The sequence below is a fragment of the Anas acuta genome, chromosome 14, assembly GCF_963932015.1.
Source record: "Anas acuta chromosome 14, bAnaAcu1.1, whole genome shotgun sequence".
Lineage (NCBI taxonomy): Eukaryota > Metazoa > Chordata > Aves > Anseriformes > Anatidae > Anas > Anas acuta.
In genome coordinates, this window is record NC_088992.1 from 5,670,306 (window position 1) to 5,690,824 (window position 20,519).

Genomic DNA, 20,519 nt, shown 5'->3' on the forward strand with positions numbered 1-20,519 from the left:
GTGGAGCAGGAGGCACGGTGCTTCCCTGGTTCTTGGCCGCTGTTTTTGTTTCAATAATCATCAGAGAATCTCCCCACGAATTCCAAAAGTGTCACAACAGCAGAAAATATTGGCGGCTACCATCCCCGTGCTTACTGCCAGGCTCCCAGGAAGGCGGGAATGCCGTGTTTTCCTTAGGCCATCAATCCTTCAGCCCTGGGATGATTTATCCTCGGTGTTAGCGCACTGCCCTAATCCCGGCTGGAGCCTTTGTGCACTACTGTAATATAAATATTTATTAGCTGGCTGAGCGTTCAAGGCTCTGCTTTCATCGTGATAGCATGGCTCTGTGTGGGAGCAGTGTGCTGCTGGCTTTTCAATGCTGGATCTGCTGTGGGAAGGGGCCGAGCATGGGGCAGGTCCCTGGGGCAGTGGGTGACGGGGAGATGCTCAAACGCTGCCCCACACACCCTGGGACTGGGGGCAGCTTGGCACCTTCCAGGTGGAAAATGGTTTGAGAACATGGGCTGGTGTTTTCTAGATGGTAATGTGCCACTTTGAGCCATGGGGCTTTTAATGGCCTCAGATTTCTAGGCAGTGGTATAGAAAAATAAATCGGTGTTTTCTATAGAGTAGGAAAATGTTCTCTGAAAATGGATCTTTTAGCAGTGCTGTTCCACAGTACCCTGTGAAGTCTGCGCTGAAGTTCCTGTGCGATGCTCTCAGCCTCCTGTACTTTGAGAGACACCAAGCTCACAAACGTAGTACTTTTAAATTGCTTTTTATTGAAATGTAGTACATTAGCAAACCCTAACTAATAGGTATACACTATTAACATAATGGGCATATACCACGTAACTACGATACAGTGTTATACTTACATCAAAATATGTCACCCAGTCCCGCAGCTCTCAAGCTACCCTCTCGCAAGGGCCCGAGTGATGTGACACTCAGCACGGTGTCACGTTGCCGGACCCGTGGCAGCTGCTGCCGTTTTCAGGTTGTGTTCACACCGTGTTGTGCCGCCTTGCATCAAGCCAGCTGGATTAGACTTTTCGTTTTACACGTACACAAATTGTCTGTTTTTTTTTTTTTTTTTTTTTTCTGTTCGCTGCAGTGCCCCAGTCCCAAAGGCAGTCCCAAACCCTTTCTGCTGCCGGAATAAAATGACCCCGTTTCAGTGGATGCTGTGCGTAGTTAGCCATGGTCTCAAACGGGTGATCCCAAACAAACACGGTCCTACAGAGAGGCTTTTAGTGCTTTACAGCTACTTGGAGACTGCAGCAGGTCTGACCGGCTGAGCAGAGCTGCTGTCACCATCTCCCATTTACAGGACTAGTGCGACAGCTCCTACCAGCCCCGAGATTTCAGTCTAGACATTCGGGGTGGAAAACATCTACCTGCAGACGTGGGCTTTTCTTCCTGCAGCACAAGCACAGGTTTGGGCCAGCCAGGCGGCACTGGCATGCGGTGCCCTTCACCAAGCATCACATTGTGAGGGCAGATGCTGCCCGGGATATGCGAGGCTCTGTCAAAGCATATCGGGACTCCACGTGTGTAACACTGCAAGTATAATTTAGGACAGGTCAGACAAGCTTTATTCACCGTGACCACAGGGAGAGAGCATCCAGGCAGCATCTCCCCTTCTGCTCCCCTGTTCTCTACCCTGCAGCTGCAGAGACCTCGCTTTGGTACTGCTTCAAAGAAAGGGGAGAGGGGAGGAAAAAATCATTCCAGCATTAGCCCAGTGTCCACTGGGAGGGTTGGAGGGTTGGACTACTTCAGTAAGTGGTTAACTGCTGGGTTTGGCAATACAGAGAGCTGGCTCAAGGTGGAGCCTGGAGTGGCACATCCAGTGTCAGTGGGGGCTGGAAGCAATCACAGCTAGCTCTTCGTCCGCAGGAATGTTCTCTGAGTTACAACAAACTGCTCAGCCAGACCTCTCAAATATGAAGCGTCCCTGACTTCACCAGCACAGTTCTGAAAGCACTATAGCTTTGCTGTAATGGCCCCAAAGACACTGAGATTAAATTTGGCTGGTTTTAGAACACCACAGAGCATCGACTGTGTTTTGAACCTCAAAATGTCCTGTGCTGGGGCATGAGAGCTGTGCTGAGCTGTGTTTGCTGCATGGTTCCAGCACAGGCAGGGCTCATACAGCCTGTACTGCCTGGGACAGCCAGAGGGTCACAGACCCAGGCACAGCGAGAGCAGACCTGGCCACCAGCTGGAATGGATGGGGTTTGCCTTCTTGGGGGGATGCCAAGCCCTGGAGCATGTAGGAAGCAGCAAAAAAAGGCAAATGGCACAGCAGAGCAAGGTGCAACGCCAACCCCAGGGCAAAGTCAAAAGCTGCTCACCCCTGGGGGCACTGCTGCGGGAAGCTCGCAGCTCACTGCAGGCACTGCTGCAGGGGCCACTGGGCCACCTGGGGAGGGATTTTGGGAGACAGACGATGTCTCCTAGCAGATCTTTGGGCTGTGTGATGCTAACTCAAGTTATACCTCAGCCTTGCAACGAAATCACTCTGAATAGCTCCAACTTTTAACAAACCCCTCTATGCACTTCCGACTTTGCAGGAATATTTATACTTAATTATAACTCTTTGGGGACAGGACTATGTCTGGGCAACACTTTGTACCATTGGTCCTGCACACCTGGAGGCTGTGGATGTTCCTGTTGCACAAACAACAAACATCCAGCCATCACTGCGCAACCCGAGGGTCCACTTCCACTCATCCACGTATCACCATCAGGCAGGCGGATACAGGAGGGGGGGCACCACACTTTTCTTGATTTTTTCCAAGATAATTGAAACAAAGCAGAACTGTGCAGTAGCCTGAAGAAGCCTGTTTCCCTCCTGACCTCCCCTCAGCCCAGTTAACTGGAGCACCTTCCCCTCCCCAAACCTCCCCTGCTCAGCCGGAGCCCAGCCTGCCCTGGCAGCAGCGCTCTGCAGTGCAGCAAGCCTGGCAGCGAAAGAAAAGCAGCGAAGGTATTTTTAAATATAACAACACATATGCAAGCTGTCACGGCACAGCACGCGCTCTTCTGCATGGCTAGGGGTGGAAAATTAGGCCACACGTGGATGTGCAACGGGGGGGTGGAAAAGGAGCCAAAGCGTCGCCGGTGAAGCTCAGGGCGCTGCTGGGGACCTCCGGGCTGGGAGCAGCGCGGGGGCTCCCATTCTCATCCCTCGGCGTGTGCGGTGCCGTGCGACTTTCTTGGTTGTAAAACCACACGGCTATTAGCTAAGCAAAGTATTTATGTATTTTTAACAGCTTGGTCAATTCACGCCCCGCTAACCACGCCGCAGAGCTGCCCTAAGTGTGCGCTCAGCCCTGGTGCCCTCCCTCCTCCTGCGGTTATGACCAAGCCTCGGCTCTGCCAGGCCTTCGCACTGCTTCACATCAGCGTCTTCAAACAAAACAGATGCGCAGAAGTCTCACAGAACGGTCCTAAACAGATTTATTTAACTACCATGTCCTTCTTTGGCTTATGTAGGATATCCGGCTATTCCTAAATCATCCCCACGTGCCGAGGCAAGCATCCTAGAAGCAAGGGGGGCAGCGCAAACAGGCACCAGCACGTGAGCTTACTGTGGGGAGTAATCGTAAATGGCATTAAGTAAATTTTATCATGCTTCAAATTTAATATTTAATGTTAGCATTATAGGTAAAAAGCACACTTACAGTCTGTTTTTTTAACCGTCGGTTATCCTCTAAGAACACAAGCAAACCTCGATTTTACAAATGTCTTATGGGAAACATGCAAAACTTTCGTAAAACAGGAGATGTGGGGTGGGGAAAGGGAAGGTGAGGTGCTAGGGTTTAGACAGCTTAGGGAAATACTTTGAGATAAAAGCATTTTTTGTAAGTAGAAGTCATAAAATTAATGTTTTCTGGTAAAAACACTTTGTTTTTTTTTAACCTTAAAAATCATTTTCCAAGTTACTGACACCTACAGTTCTTGGTAGATCGCCGTATATCTGACTTCTATGAAATGACTCGACCGTACACAGCACCACTGCAGCAGAACAAGAACAACGATGCTCATCAAGCTTTTTTTTAATATACTGATTAATATTAAAAGGAAAACCTCAAACGGAGCAGCACAGCCCAAAAAAAATCACCCATGCTGCTGTGCTGCCTCTTTTCCATCCTAACTATGACTAAGTACAAGAGTGCCTGGTACGGCCTGTCCCAGCACGCGCGGAGGGATCAATTGCTCGAACTGGCTTTTAACGTTTCCAGTGCTGCAAGATTTTCCAAATCCACAACATCAAATTCTGATCGTCAGCTCCAGCTGCCTCTCCGCTCACTGACTCCGCTCCGGCACTAACCCAACTTTAGATTGCTGTGCCAGACCCCCAAGCGTCCCGATCAGAGGCAAACCTTGCCCCCCGCCCCCATTAAAATTTAGCTAGTTTGGAAATAAGCAGATTTAACAAAGCACAGGTGACATTATTTATTCATTTGCCTTTTGGGGCTTTGCATTTGTTAACGCTTATTTTGATTTCCATCGGCTTTCGGGCTGCTCTCTGCCACTCTGACACGCAGCGGGTGCGAAGTGGCCAGTTCTGTTCAAAGAAAGGAACCAAACCACCAAACCACCCCATACCGACCAAAGCAAAAACAAAACAGGAAGCAGTGAGGGGGGAGACTTTCCGTGCTCGCAGCTTTGGCGGTCAGAGGCTTGCGGAGTCGTCCCCAGGCAGCCCAGCAATGCCGCTGGTCGGCAGCACCCATGGGTGCCAGCAAGCAGCTCGCCTCGCAGGCTCGATGGTGCTTCCCCAAAAGCCTCCTTGGAGCAGTGCGGGTGGGTTTCTGCCGTTTCTTCCCCTGCTTGCTGGGGCGCTGATGGTAAAGCTAGGGTTGAAAATACCCTGCCATGCGGCACGAGGCCGGGAGGCATCACTCGGGCTCACTTCTTCCTGGGAAAAATATGCCATGGGGAAGTCCTCTTGGTTTTGGGAACCCCCTGCAGCCAGCTGGCCCAGGACTTGCTGGGAGCTCCCATGCCCCCAGCATCCCATCCCACCAAAACCCCACTCCAGCAGCTCCGCGCTGGGAGCTGCAGCACAACACGCTGGCATCCCCAGCTGGTGCTACTTGATTTAACCACAAACACCCCTGTACAGCTTTCTGTAACCCGACCACAAACAAGCCCTGTAACACCCTCGAGCGACAGTGATTTTTCTTTCGGGTGCTTGTTTTCGGAAGCTCCCTGCCCGCCGCCACCTGGCAGACGCAGTGATGGAAGCCAGGCTTGCTCAGCTGCCGCCTGCCGTGTCCCAGCCTGTGTGTGCCGGGTGCCACCAGGGGCTTTGCCCAGGCCCGGGGCGAGAAAAGCAACCGACCTGCCCCAGGGTAAGAACCAGGCTGCTGCTTCCTGCCGCCTTCACACAGCCTCACAGCTTGGCAGGGCAAAGCGGGTGTTAAAGCTGTGCTCTGAAAAAGCTCAGGGCGTAAGCGTATTTCTAGGGTTAGCTGAATCGCAATAAAAGTGCACATGGTAAATGGAAATGTGGGTTTTACGGGAAAAAGCTCTCTAGACTTCACACCGCCCGTTCTTGAATTATCAGATTAAATGAAACTGATGCACAGCAACAGAAGTCAAGGCATGCTCTGCGAATAGGATCGTTTCCTCATTTTACAGAGCTGGGCTTTTTTCTCTTCAACATCTGTGTAAAAGACACAGCCGAACCACACTTCAGGTAAGGATATATGTCAAGCAGACTTACACAATAAAAAGAAAAAACAAAGCAGGGGAATTTCCCCCGCTTTTAGCAAAAGCTGACAAAATTAAAGCACGGAAGGGTATGTCTTACCTTTCTTTTTGGCTTACTGATTTCTCAAGTTTCCTATACAGAGTGAAGCTGTGTTTCACATTACAAGGACACAAATGCATTTCTACATCTACAGTAACTTAGACTGCAATGGAGACAACGTTAACATCCATTAAACAGCCACGCATCGTCCAGGAGGAAACGGTGAAGCAGCACCTCTCACTTCTCCACGTCTGCTCACCTGGGGAGCACCACGGACTGAACTCCAGAGGTTCTCCCTCGCGCTGTCCATCTCCGCGTTTTCAGAAGCTTGAAAACAATCTTCGTTTCCCCACTGCTTCTGGCACACTCTGGTAAAAATGGATTTTCCTGCCAAGTCTCAAAGCGGTTGCTGCTTTCCTTTATTCTTCTGCTTTCTGCATTCACATTACTGATGGCAGTGGAAGGGGCACAGCTTAGAGAACGTGTTTTATTTAACTGTTGAAGATCTCAATGGGAGAATGGGATAAGAAGCTTACCTCTTTGCTTCTCTGTGTAATGCCAACACGCTGGCTTTTAAAAATCCTAGTGAAAAGTTTGGTGGATTTTTTAACCTCCCCCCCAAAAAAAGTAAAGCGAGAAAGACAGCTAATTAGATTCCTGCATATTTCAAGAAGTCTAACGATTTTCAGGTAGATCAAGTGCTGGTTCTGTCAATGTCCTCTCTGTAGAAAGAGACTCACTTGACTGGAGCACACGGAAGGACCAAAAATATATTCTGTTAGGCCACTTTCCTCCTGCTTCAATAGAAATGGAGAAAAAAATGGAAGCATCAAGTTCCTTGAAACCTTTCTGCAAATGCAGGGCCTCTCTGCAGGTTTAATGTCAGACTGGCTTGCTATTGCCCAGGGGTGAGCGGGTTGTAGGAAACTCAATGCACTTGTAAAGGTCCCTCTCGGAAGGGGATATTTCACAGTAAGGTTATGGACTGACCGAGATATACGGAGTGCTTTTACCAGTCACTGGCCATCTCCTCTGCAACTAGTTCCCTTTCTGACGCTGCCCAACTATCCGGACGATTAAAAAACGGAAACAGCAGACGCCTATTGAAGAGACGCATTCGCAGTACAAAACAAACTCTTAGGACCACCGCAAAGCCTCCTCTGCATCGCCGCGGCTGGGCCGACACAGCTCCCCATGCTGTTACTCAGCCATTTCCATCAGACAACCTTGCTGGCGCACGCTCGGAGAAGCCACCCTCAGAAACCACCGCAGCTGGTCTTCATCTCTGCGATCTAGAAGGCGGGCTTGTGTTCTGGAAAAAGCAGCTCTTCTTCAGACAAAGGAGATCCATGGAAAGAGTACACAACAATAGGAATGAGAAATGAAAACAACGGAAAAAGGGCCAAGAAGGAATCTGGATTCCTTTCAGGTTTTGTTCTCGTCATACATGTCCAAAGCGGGCTCGATCGTTGAGAATTCGCTCTCGTAGACCAGACTTCGCGGGGACAGAGAATTGCGATGAAAGAAGTGGCTGCCTACAAGAGGTAGAACAAAACCTTGTTAGGAACACACACGGACAACGTAAGAACCGAGCAAAGCATCCTCACACACGGGTTCTGACCACAAACACAGCACATGTGGCCAGCAAGGCCGCCCTCTTCATGCAAACCAACAACAGGAGCATGGGACAGTTCGCAAAGGAGAGCTTGGGAGAGATCCCAGCCTGCACGGCCTCGCCCTCCCGTGCAGGAAGAGGCACCTGGAAAATAAGCATTTATTTGGTACTGCCAGACACTGAGCTGAAAGAGGCTCTGGTGACAGGGCCAGCCCTGCTGCCCTCTCCTGTCACGTCCCAGCTCAGGGTGAGGAGCAGTGGCCACAAAAGCCCTGGCTGATGCCAAATATCTTCCTCAGGAGTTACCAGTTTAAACACAAACGTTACATCCACCGTGTCCCTCTGAGGGCCTGGCCATGGGGTTGTGGCCCCACAACCTCAACCTGTGAGGTGCACCTCACCGTTGGCCGACCTCACCTTCGTGCCATACAGTTACCATTTTGGATCTCCCCCTGCGGTGCTGCAGGGATTTGCCTCCCTCCACACCCTGCCAGTTCCAAGTGCTGCTTTCCATATGCACGAACCCCGCCGCAAATGGCGCTCCCAGATAAGACAGGTCAAGTCAGAGCAAGGCCGGGGCAGGCCCGAGTTTCGCACCGCGCCTTGCTGCTCGTTTACGGCCTCATGAAGCAGGTTTTCCTCCAGAAAACCAGAAACCTTTGGTAGGTGCCCCGTGTCCTACACTGCAAGGCAGAAATCTTGACAGAGGCACCCACGTGTTTCCTCACACAGAACCCAAGAAGCCCCAACCCCCTCCAGATGTAGCTTGCGAGGAGCCCAGCCCTGCTGGCCTACACTAGGTTTTCTCTGGAAGCATCTATCAGATCAGGCCCTCAGCCAAAACATTTCATTACCTGGTTTCTCGATCCCAGCTGGGATTAGCTGGGAGCAAGGCTGCTTAGATAACAATACACCAGGCATCCACGCCAGCCAAATTCGAGGCAACTGAAAAGCTTCCAAGTTCATCAAGAAGGCACTGAGCAAACTAAGGTGCCTCCAGCTTCAGGCACCAGTGGAGCAAGAAGCTTAGGGGATTGCATCTTTAGTCTTGATGGAATTTAGGTGCTTAAATCCTTTCTTTGTCAAATTTTGGGACCAGCCCATGCTGTTCCAAAACAAAGAGCTTACAGAAGGTACAAGGGAAGAATTCAGCTGCTACCGTCCTTGACAGCTTTTCCTCCTTCCCTGCTCACCCCAAAAGAGAGTCTCAGAAAAGAAAAAAAGTCATTGTTAGGATTAAAAAAACAAACAGCTAGAGTAGTAATCACATGTGCAACATGTCTACTGCCAATTTCCTAGCCATGCTCTGAACCTCTGCCTTCTACCCCTAAAAGCTACCGCAGAGATTCATTCTGCCATTCTCACTGAGAATTGGAAGCTCTCAAAGGTAATTAATTAATTTTTGATCTCACAATTAACTGAAACAAGAGGTTTCATTGTATAGGAGCGCATATGCAGGCATTTGGAGGAAGCATATTATCTTGGCATGTACTTTGCAGAAGTGGTCAGTAGCATATCATGAACACGCGCCTAAGTTTGAACGGTGTCCCAGACTTAAAGGTTTCTAGAACTGGACAGTGCTTAATTGAAAAAAAAATATATATATTTTTTTGAACATTGACTTGGAACTATGACCTTCAGATGGTATCAGTCTACCTTCAAACAACAACAACAAAAAACAACACAAAACAAACAAAAAACCCACTCTATTTTGGAATTGTAGCGGATAAAACTGATTTCAAAATTCTTCCGCACTGTGTTATGGGTCAGGATCATTTTATTTGTGATGAGTGAGTCTCAGCTCGCTGTTGAAATAAACCATGAGTATTGCATGTTTTATCTCCCTTTTCTCCACCCGCTGAAATGTTACACACCTCACAGCCAATGCTGAAACAAAACAAAGAGGATTCTAAAAGCTCGGTGCTGCTTTTGTTTTTATTACATGAGATTCAAACAAGGGCTTAGGAAGCAGACAGCTGAGGCAGTCATTTCCTCTGTGTGTGGGGAGACTTCCACTCTAACTGATTCGAGGGAGAGATTCAATCAACAGTCAGACAGGTCATCTGACAACCAACTTTTTAAATTAATCTGGAAAAAGGCACTGTATATCCAACACCTCCAAAATTCTTTAGTGTGATGTCTTCTGGGCTCTTGGCAAAAGAAAGTCAGCCCCCCCAGTTCCAGGGAGGCTGCATGGTTTCATGCAGATACAGACTGCTTTGCTTTCATACCACCTTCAGGACACATCATTCATCCTTTTTCTTAATGTTACGACCGCCTCACCCCCTTTATTTTGAAAGCACCTGAATCATGTAATTTTTTTTCCAGAGAAAGTAGTCTTATTACTACTTTCACAAGGATTATGAGCATACTAGACAACATTTCTAAACATGTTTTTTTAAAACAAAACAAAAAAAAAAAACACGTCAGCATGCAACCTACCTACCTTCTCTTAGATAAAGGACACCAAAACAATACACTCCTCCTTACTCAGTTTGTTAAATCAGATATATATATTTTTTAATGCTTAGGCAGTTTTTTTCCCATCTCCCACAGAAAAGCCCACCGGCAACAAACACGTTGCTAACCCTCTGTGAGCAGGGACGTGCATTTCCAGGCATCACAAGGAGGGCAGGCTAGGCGGGACACCACAACATGCCAAGGCTACCCCCAGGTGCTAAGCTTCCAGCTGCTGCTTGGTGCTTTTCCACAGACCTGCAGGTGCTCCACTAACCAGATCGGTATCATCACCCGCATTTTCCAGAGAGGGAAGCAGCGTCAGCAGGGCAAAGCGACCCAGCTCTGCTCATCTCCTAGCCAAATAGCAGGAGGTGGAGAAGGCTCTGAACCCATCGCCCCCTCAGCCAGCACCACTCGCAGGGGCTCTGGCCAGTTCTTGTTTGCAAGAAGCCAGGGGGAGTTCACACACTAGCACCTTGCCCAGTGTGATTTCTTTTTTCTCTTAATGCAGAGAACTGCTAGCCATTGTTTAAAAATACAGCATTAGTCTACAGGATACATTTACTGAATAAATATAGTTTAAGGTCAAGTAGAAACAGCCACACCTCTAAATTCAGCTTATGAACCCACTCTTTCCATTTGGCACTTACCAAGATCAGGATTTATCCCTTAGGTATAAGAAACAAACCAGAAGTCAGCATTCAGTTTTAATGAATGAAAATTAATTCCTCAGTGCTCTCCACCACTATTCTCTGTTGTACAGTTACAATGAACTTTTCAGATAACTTGAATTGAGTTTGAGTTGTTCTCAAACTGTTCCCAAAGTTGTTCTCAAAGGCCTGCTAGCCTGGAATTTATCCCTGTGCCTACCATGAGATGCTACAGAAGCAGACACGAAGGCCAGGAATTGCACCAGGCCTTGCTGTAGCATTAGCTGGAAGCATCAGCTGGTGTTACCTTTCTATTTTAAAGTATTGTAACACCCTCAGGGTTGCTAATCAGGGCCACCTATGCCGTAAGCTCCAGTCCCTCCACATGTCTGGCATTGCAACGTCTTAATGTGGAAACACAGAGCACAATCTCAAACAATCTGTTTTATACACCCTGTTGGTTAAGGAAGAGAGCAGGATTATTTCATAAAGCATCCTTTCCTCGAAACACGCTGTCTAGCAAGGTATTGCTGCTCCCTCTTGAGCTATAACACGTAACACTGCTCTGTCACCCCAGTCTTGCTCTCTTTGCAATGCCTGGGCAAAGGGACCACCCTCTCCTTTCCTCCCATTACTATTACGACAAACTATGCATGTGTCATTCAACTTTTACACATGGATACCCGAAAGCATAGCAGACAACAAAAACTTTGGGAATTTCCTTCTTGTGTCTACCCAGTGCAAAAAAAAAAAAAAAAGTTAGTGAGCATCTTGTAATGGTGCAGTCCATCTTTGAACGTATTTATTTCATTAGCAGGTTAAGCTTTATCTCTAGCCTGACCTGCAGTTAACCTAGAAAATACTGTCTGTATCTGTTAACATTTTGTGGAGATAGTTGTTAGAGGCTCGAAACAAATTAAAAAAAAATATGGTCGTAGGTTATTTAGATCCCTAAGGAGGGAAATGCAGCAGAAGCCCTGCCAAGAACTTTGCTCCCAAGATCACTGAACTTCTCATCCTGCTGCTGCTCTGTAGAGGAAATGTGAACTGGAAATGTTTGTGGTGCCCTTCGCAGCTGGGTCACCACGCTGCTCAGGCTTTCCCTGCACATCCCTCCCAACTGCATTAAAAGGCACTTGAGGATTTTTGTTCCAGAAGACAAGCACTAACAAACTCACCTATTATGCCGCTGGCGCTGAGAAGTGGGTAAAGAAAGTAGCCCTTTTATTTTGTACCCTAAATTGTGCTCTGTCCTCATTCCTGTTTCTTTTTGGCAACAATGCTCAGTTGACAAATATTTTTTCCAAAGAAACAGTTTTCGGACCCAGCATGCTTGAGGTTTTTCTGCTCCTAAGTACAATGGGGTTTTCCATTCTTTCAAAATACACTTACTGCTCTATTGTTTTCATGTTTCTTTCAAAATTTCACAAGGACACAACAAAAAAATAATTCTATTAAGCGTACTGAAGCTATCACATACGTCATTTTTAATTATAAAAGTTGCCTTCTCAGCCAAAACCTACTGGACAGATAAGAATTAAGCAACTGTTTTAATGTAGACTCTGGCTGTGTTCCTAGATTCTAAAAGTGCCTATACATAAAAATAAAATTAAATTTTCTATTTCCCAGTACATAAAAAAATTAAATTTTACAGTAAAATTGGTCCCCTCAATTCATTTAATTAAATTAGAAAGTATTAAGTTTCAAATATCTACATCTTGATACCAGAAAAACAAAACACCCCACGCCCAAAACTCAGAATAGGCTTTAACTTTATCAGTTACATTTTCCTTACCACTCGTTACCTTCACATATCCATCTCGTTAACTCAAATATTAGCATTTGGCTGTGAATCAGATATGCATGCTTTAACTGACTGTTGTGAAATTACTCACACTCTGCTTGCATAAGAAAACTTGTGTGAAACAGCCTTAATGAGGACAGGAGATGAGGGAGGTTTTCCCCATGCCTCCCCACCAGTAAGACGACACAGCAAGAAGGGACATGTTTGCATAAGAGTTTCTATATTACAGCAAAGACCGTTATCAATCTTTCATGTACTAAACTGAACGCCGACTAACCCCATTGCTAATATGAAAGAAGGTTTCAATGATGACGAGGGGGAAAGTGGTATCTTTTCACTTAGCATTGGGAAGGAAGAAATGGTTTAGATTAGCTTCACCTTTAACAGAAAAGGTGGGGTGAAGGTAACAGACAGGAAAGTTTGATTTGTTTCTCAAGAAAAGCTACTGCGAACCTTCACCAGTGTCTGACCCTAAGAAGAAATCATACTGCAATCCTCCCAGGGCGGCACAGGAGTGTTATATGAGGAGAACAGGAAAGAATGTTTTTATTTCATATCAAACCTCCGTTGTATTCGATGTAAGCCTGGTATATACCAGAATGCTTGGCCCAGCTTCTTTCCCCTACCAAGCTGGCATGCAGCAAGTACTAATACTTGTTAGTCACTCCAGTGCTGGATAGCATCATAAGTGGAAATCTCACACAGTGTCGGTCTTGTTAGCATGGTGTCCCAAAACAAAAGGAGCAGAATACAGAACTGCAGAGATGCAATTATATAAAAGAAATGAAACACCTTACAGAATTTGCAAGGGGCTGTCAAACAACACTTAGACAAAGTCCATGAAAAATAAAACTCACAGAGTAAGATTTCATAATTAAAGTTCATTTATTTCTCCACTTTTTTCCTTAATACAAAGCTTTGGCATCAGCAAATTTTATGAAAAAATAGAATGTACTAAATAAATGCTTGTGCTGCTGCATGATCGATAAATGATGCATAAAAATAGGTGTCTCTCTCCAAGGCAATCGTCCGGAAAACATTTCTTCAATACCATTCTGCTCTGTGGGGCAGAAAAAAAAGTACAAATAGTTATCTTAAAGTTAATATTGCCAATACTTAAAAAAAAAGTTCGTGAGAAATGATTAATTATACAAGGCTATAGCATTAAGAGGTCAGTACTCATTACATCATTCTTACAGGATCAGTAAAACTGCCAACATGGCAAGAGGTTTGAGCAAGTTTTGAGGAAACTCCATCTGCAAATGAAAACTTTCTCTAAGTAGTGCTGTCCAACACTTCAACTTTTGGGACTTGAAAACACAGGTATGCAGTCATTTCTGCCCATTGCCTAAGAAACAAAGTGGGATTTTTTTTCCCTCCTTTAAATCACTACCTAAATCATTTAATACTAACAGTCCATAAATATTATGAGACCAAGAGAAAGTAGTTGCCCCTTATTATCACTTAGACGATGTTTAGTTTTATCAGGAACTGTTTAAAAATACATATTTGTGTGTACACACACGCATATATGCAGATAAATATGTGTATATACACAACTCCAGAATGATTGCCCTGAACAAGTGTGTTTAAGCTATGGGAGCAACATTGAAAGAAAGGATCAGGACAAGTTTTTAGGTTAGTTTTATAAAATACTTGGCACCTGTTATTTGTATCAGCCTATTACATGGCCTTATTCTTGCAAATGTCATTTTCTGGCAAGAAAAAACCCTCAGCTTCCTCTTAAAACGTCATAACAGATGTAGGGTATGTCAGCATTGCTTTTTATATGGAGAAGCACAGCATAAAAAGCAGGTATGCTATTATATTTAATGGATATCACTGTGAGAGCTGCCACATAGTTGGCATGATATTCAGCAAGGGAAGTGCTTTGTCTGGCACTGGTGAACACAAAGTTTCAGTGAACCAACAAGTTAGTGGCATGCACACATTCTGCACTGTCTAAAATGAGTAGCGGAACCTAGCAGCAGTTGGGGAGGCCACTTAAATCTCAAAGGATTCAGTCAAAAAGCTGTTAAGTTAAAGGCTACAAGCTAGATAGCTGTTGTTATCTATAGAAGCTTTTTTTTTTTTTTTTCTTAACAGCTCTGGTTTCTGCTACTGGCAGTTTTCTTGAGTGTCTCAAGCATGTATATACTCTTATTTTCATTCTTATCACTGTCGAAAGCAGCTCTCATTACATCAGCATACTCTTTTTTTTCTATTAAGGGAGCATCACTGTGAAAACACTTCTCGGGAAACCCTAACGCTGTCAGAGGAAGCTTGCCCTTTCAGTAAAAATAGAGCAGAGCTGATTGAGCAACAGACAACAAAAAGAAGAGCTGCAATGGAAAGGAGAAATGCAGTTCCTGTGAGTACCCATAGCAGGATGAACTACATGGATACTACACAGACTACAACTCCTTTGTCTTCTTCCTAACGATGTGCCCAAGAACACAGATATTCCTGTTTCGCATGGACACTGCTGATCTTGCTCCAAGATTTCCCAAGCTATTCTGCAGTGCAGATTAGCAGTGTTCAGCTACAGCTACAGTGCCAACTTGCACACAGATAGTTGCAGTTTCAGGATTTTGACATATGAGAAAAGCAACCAGAATATTTGATTAGGCTATTTGAAATTCTAAAACTTTTCTCCATTAAGCCCTTTTGGAATTAGCATCTGAAAAGAGGAGAAAAATGAAGATTTGCAGATTAGTGGTAAACAAAGATTCCTGATAAACAAAATCTTGAAGACCTGAACTTATTATAGCTCTTTCCTGAAGACTAGCTTGAGACTGTCCAAAAATTTTACACTGGAGACTACTAGACATGTTTCCATCCTGCTGAGAAGGACACCTTATACTTTGAGGGTCATAGTGTTAAAAAAACAAAACAAAACAAAAAAAACCCTCTCATCTCAAAAAAAACAAAAAGTGGAAATTATGTTTATAAAACTACATTATAAAACTACATTTCCATGCTGTACAGGAGAGATAGCCTCGTTGAATATATCTATTTATCTATATAATGAGTCCAGATGTTTTTTACATCTAAAAGGAAAACAATTAGATGTACCTAGCTAATGTATCTGCAGAACAGATTTATACTTGCCCACACACAGAACTACAAATAAAAAAAAAAAGAAAGTCATGTGCTAGAGTAATTTCTTGTCCAGCCTGTCCAAAGGAAGGCAGTGGAGGGAGCCCATAAAAATTAAGAATGCTTGGACACTGAAGTACTCCTTTGAATGTAATTCTTAAGCATATAAAAGGAAAGGTCAGAAGACTGGTCTGCTATATCCATAGAAGATAGAAGAAATGGGAGTATATGCATTGCTTATCTCTCTCCCTCTCCTATCAGTAAAAAGATAGTTTTATATCTTAAAAAAACACCTTTTTTTCTGTTTCTGGAAGTGTGCAAACTAAAAAAAATATATTTTTTCATAATATGAAACAACTAAGAAATTGAAGTGGAAACTGTCAGAGGTGACTGATGGTAGTAATTTCTGGTTCTGCCAGGTGAATTTTGAACACGGGGATTCAATGACAAATCTAATGTTTACTTAAGACTATTGATCAAAAAACTTTTTTTTTTTTCACCCTCCCACGTCTCCACGTTGCAAGATTTCCAATCAGACAATTCAGCTAAATATACGTTCAGATGGAGTTTAGACATTACCCAAGAACCTACTGTTAACAGAGACTTAAGATTTGAGAAGAGCAGGAAAGGCACTTGATATTTTGAAAAAAATGCATTTTTTTCCTTCTCTTATTCACGGTATTTCTTGCCTGTGATACACACCCACCAGAACCAAATAGAAACATCTAAATATTTACTTACTCATTAGCATTCAAGCTAGCTGTGGCTTTGATGATCATGTAGCAGAGTGTTAGGGCACTGAGGAGGCCAAAACTGGCAATAATAAACCATTCTTCTGTTGACAAAGGAAAGGGAGGAAATCACTCGTGGGAGAAGGCTTATGTCAAAGCGATGCCAATATTTCCCTCAAACACCACTGGCGGAAGGCAAGAGGCTTCTAAGCCATGACTGGCACCAGGAAGTGAAGCAGAAGGAGGTTAGCCACAGTTACTGACTGGAGAAGGCTAGCAAAGAAGAAGTGGAGAGAGGTGTGGAAAACAAGCATGGCACAACATTTCCTGGCTGAGCCCCAGGGTTAGTGATAAAGAAAGATTACTTAACAATGTGAAGTGAAATGCAGGAACAAGGGGAAATGTAATGAAAACTCCGTCCGCCCCCAAGTCAGGAGGAGGACTGTCATGGTTGGTTTAGGTTTGCTGAGATGCATCTCTTCACATAAGCATGCCCAATATACTTTCACACTTCATTTGCGTCTTAACACACACTCCCCTCCACCCCCTGGCTCTGAATAAATGCTATAGAGTTACTTTTAAAAACAACAAAAAGATAGGATCACTTATTCAACAGTAAAAACAGAACTAGAATTTTCCATTTAATAGACAGAAATGCAACAGGAAAAATAATGTCAACGTTAGTATATAAATACAGACACATTAAAAAAAAAACAGACAACTATTAAAGAATGTCCACTACTCAAAGTTCTCTCCCTTTGAGATTAATTTGGCACATCGTAATGGATAGGATACAAACACTTTTGCTGAATATGGTTTTTGGTTTAACTCATATGCATCAAAGAATGCATGTGTCATCCACAAAACCTGAACATCTGAACAGCCTTTCCTAAAGCTTTATTTTATAAACACTGTCAGAATGAACTGTTGCTGATATTTCTCGTTTTATCTTGGAATCCCATCTGCACAAGATACTTACACGACAGTTGGGAACAGACAGGAAAAACACCTTCTGTAAAACTAAGTAGTTAAAGTTTCTGTTAAACTACAGAGTTTTTCCACCCATGACAAAGAGCACACAAACATATCTGATGTCTGTTCAGTGCATCTAAGAATGTGGCGAGTTACATGTTGAACAAAGTTGAACAGGACAAAGTGAGTTACTGGTCTGGCAAAGAATCTAGATTTTGTATTTGGATTTTTCCTTCTCAGATCAAGATGTTTCTGGATATGGGCTATGTTTTTTTGGGAGATGGTGTTCTTTTAGAAACACATTTACTTTGCTGCAGCGTCTAAAGAGACGCTCTGTAATGGATTGTATCAATTATACTGCTTCTTTCATCAGTGGCAAGCACTGACTTCAAATCTAGATTATAGATGCACACAGGGAAAATACAAGGAGGAAATTAGACTGCCTGAATTCTATTTTTGCAGTTAAGCCAGAAAAACAACCATTCATGCGTTAAATCGAGACTCCACAGCATATGGAAAAATTATGCAGTTCCACATGTCTTGTATTTGTTACAGTGCTATCATACATTAAAACCCCCAGGTAAGATCCAGTCAGTGTACATTTCCCATGCTGTAAGCTTTTATACATTAGTAGTAGAACTTCAGGAACAGTTTTCTGAGGTCATAAACTGCTTGGACAATACTCAAATGTTGGTATATCAAATAAATATATACGTACATTAATGTATACATATTTTAATTCACAAATTTTGTAAGAAAAAACATCTGCTAAAGGACATCAGAGTTCCAGTAGTAACGTTCACAGGGGAAAAAGTGTCTGCAGATATAGTAATCAGCTAACATGTTTATATATGTATGAATTATTGCATGTAAAGTATTCTGGAAAGGTAAATAACAGTTTTGGCAATCCAGCTTCTCATACTGGTCACCAAATACAGGAGGATTACTTTGTCGCCTTTTCAGTTCATCCCGTGCTCTCTGTATGCAGCTCTAAATGGATATACTATTAATAATGAAAGCGTTGGCACTGCTGTGCGTTGAGTTCTCGGTTTCAATATGGAGCATACACAGAGACACGGAGGTCACCTCTGTCTCTGCAGGGAGATCTTTTATCATGGCCCTGCAACACAGGGCAACAGCAAAGCGAGTGCCATGTACCAGGGAAGCCGTAGAAGTGTAATGGAAGCCAAAGAAAACTTACTTGTCACAGCAATGTTGATCTCTCCTGACCTTGGCGTTAGCTCTCCGTCCTGGGGAAGCTGTGACATCCCAGAGGTGCGCAGGGGCTCCAGGCTGAGAGAGCTGTCGTTGGCAAAATCGCCCAGCGCTGATCGTCTGTTAGCTGGCTGGCTTCTGGTGAGCCTTTCCATGTCAAAGGCCACGTTATCTGTACACGGCACATTTGGCTGAAAGACAAAGCGATCCCGGCGTTAGAATGGTGAATGTTCTACACGTAGCAAACCCATAAATTGAGCAAAACCACACAAAGACTTTATTCAGCTGCTGTGGCTACCCTCAGATCACGCAGGGGAGAAACACGTGAATTAGCAAGTCCTGTCTGAAGTTGCTGCTTCAGTCCCCTTTAAAGAAGTGGAAAAAGAAGCAGTAAAGAATATTAAAAAAATCAAGAAAGGGACTCAAACATGCTGGCATCCTAGCCTGCACCTGTGGAGTTGAGAATTGTCTACTCTTTTCCTCTTATGCCTCTCCTATGAGAGAGCATTGCTCCTACCTGATAGTTTTTTAACTCATATGAGAAAGACAGGAAAACTTTTCCTTGAGGTTTTTCAAGTCTATTCTGTTGCAAATTGGTCAGCAAAAGCAGCCCTCTGAGATCCTATAAGCCAAGAGCTGCTTAATACACAACTGAGGAAAACCTACTGGCCTCAGCCAGGGCACACTGAGCAGCTTTGGGCATGACTCTCAATGTGTAAACAAACCTGAGCGTGTCTACAGGAGACCACAACATGAACTAGAGGTTTACAGAGTAAACTTAGAAAGGAAAGGTTGAAAGAACTTGAGAAAAAGTGAGAGTATAGAGACCATAGCAGACTTTCAATAGATTAAAAAAAAATGGAAACATAACAGAATATTCTCAATGAGCAACCAGGGAAAAGAACAAAAAATAAACCTTATCATCAGCAAAGAAATTGGTTAAAAAACAAAAACAAAAAAAAAAAAACACACCCTTCTGACTAGGGGTATAGAAGTAAGAAAAGCTTTTAAGAGTCCAACTTACCACAATTCCCAGGGCCTTCAAAATGTTCAATTTACACATTGGACACGTACAGTGCTCATTAAGCCACGGATCCACACAGGCTTTGTGGAAAACATGCCTAGGAGAGCAGAGACGGCACATATACAACTTACAAACCATTATATTATATAATGAGAACTGCTTTAACACACTTCTATATTGGTTCGTTAAGTCAGCAGAACAAATTCCAGAATTGTCAGTATTCTGTGCTAACTGCAGTAAAAAAATCTAAAGCTCTTACTGCCCGTTACTACTAGTTCACTAGGAAGACACATTTAAAATGAGGATTTTTTTTTCTTTTATTGTGGTAATAAGTAAGCATTTTGGCAGAAGAACTAGGGTAAGAAAGGCCTCATCATAACATTGTGTGAAGTCCCATCTCAATTTCTATGCAGAAGCTGGCCATGAATTAGGTAGGAAGACAAATCCACCAGAAGTCAATTTTATTTGAACGGTAGTGCAACCAACACAGACACACTTAGGTTTGATTTTGTAAGTGCTTTTATAATTAGCATGTCTAAGTGAAAGAAGAAACGAGATTTCAAAAGGCTTTTTCCTACATTTTTTCTTGCTATCTGTAAGGAAAACACGGCCTTTGTCATATGATGGTGATAGGAAACCAAAATCTTTCAAAGATAAAAAAAAAAAAGGGCAAAACAAGCTTTTATTTGCACAGCAGGGAACTTTGCACTACAGAAGAGTCTGAATTGGCACCCACATGATTTGCAAAATTTTCAATCACATATATGAATATAAACCAATATAAGGCCAAAGGACTACGCAGAGACCACAACACCATAACTAACTTAAAGGAATCATAGGAATTGTCATCCTTACTTTTCAAAATGCAAAGAACTTTTCTGAGCATACTCAAGACAGAAATAGGCGTCATCAGATTTTCTACACGATGCAGATTTAGCAAACACTCATAGCCACCCAGCCTGAATAACTGTCTATAAAAAACCTGGACCTTTCATTTCTAACAGCACTGGCTCCGGAACAAAAAGCCAGGAAGAGCAGGCAGACCCAACCAGAACACACAGGTGATCATGACAAAGATCAGCACTCATAAGAGCTGCTTAACCAGTGAAGAGCTGGGTTCTGAAATGCAGAGATGAAGAGGCAGCAGCAGAACAAGGTGTTCCTGACATCTTTTCGAAGCATTAGCACAGGCTGTAAGAG

At 43.9% G+C, this 20,519-nt stretch overlaps 1 protein-coding gene across 4 annotated transcripts in view; it reads right to left on the bottom strand.

The window, feature by feature from the left end:
* Positions 1-744: 744 nt before the first annotated feature.
* RNF130 (ring finger protein 130) overlaps positions 745-20,519 on the bottom strand; it is a 52,991-nt gene continuing 33,216 nt past the window's right edge. For 2 of the 4 annotated variants that reach the window (XM_068697779.1, XM_068697776.1), the window contains 3 exons: positions 19,320-19,416; positions 18,282-18,486; positions 745-7,284 (listed from right to left, as the gene is read on the bottom strand). In XM_068697779.1, coding sequence (XP_068553880.1) covers positions 7,175-7,284; positions 18,282-18,486; positions 19,320-19,416 — 412 coding nt within the window. In that variant the 3' untranslated portion in view covers positions 745-7,174. Of the gene's footprint in view, positions 7,285-13,139; positions 13,339-16,118; positions 16,213-16,235; positions 16,382-18,281; positions 18,487-19,319; positions 19,417-20,519 lie in introns of those variants that run through there. The other 2 variants (XM_068697775.1, XM_068697778.1) reach the window with 2 other exon arrangements.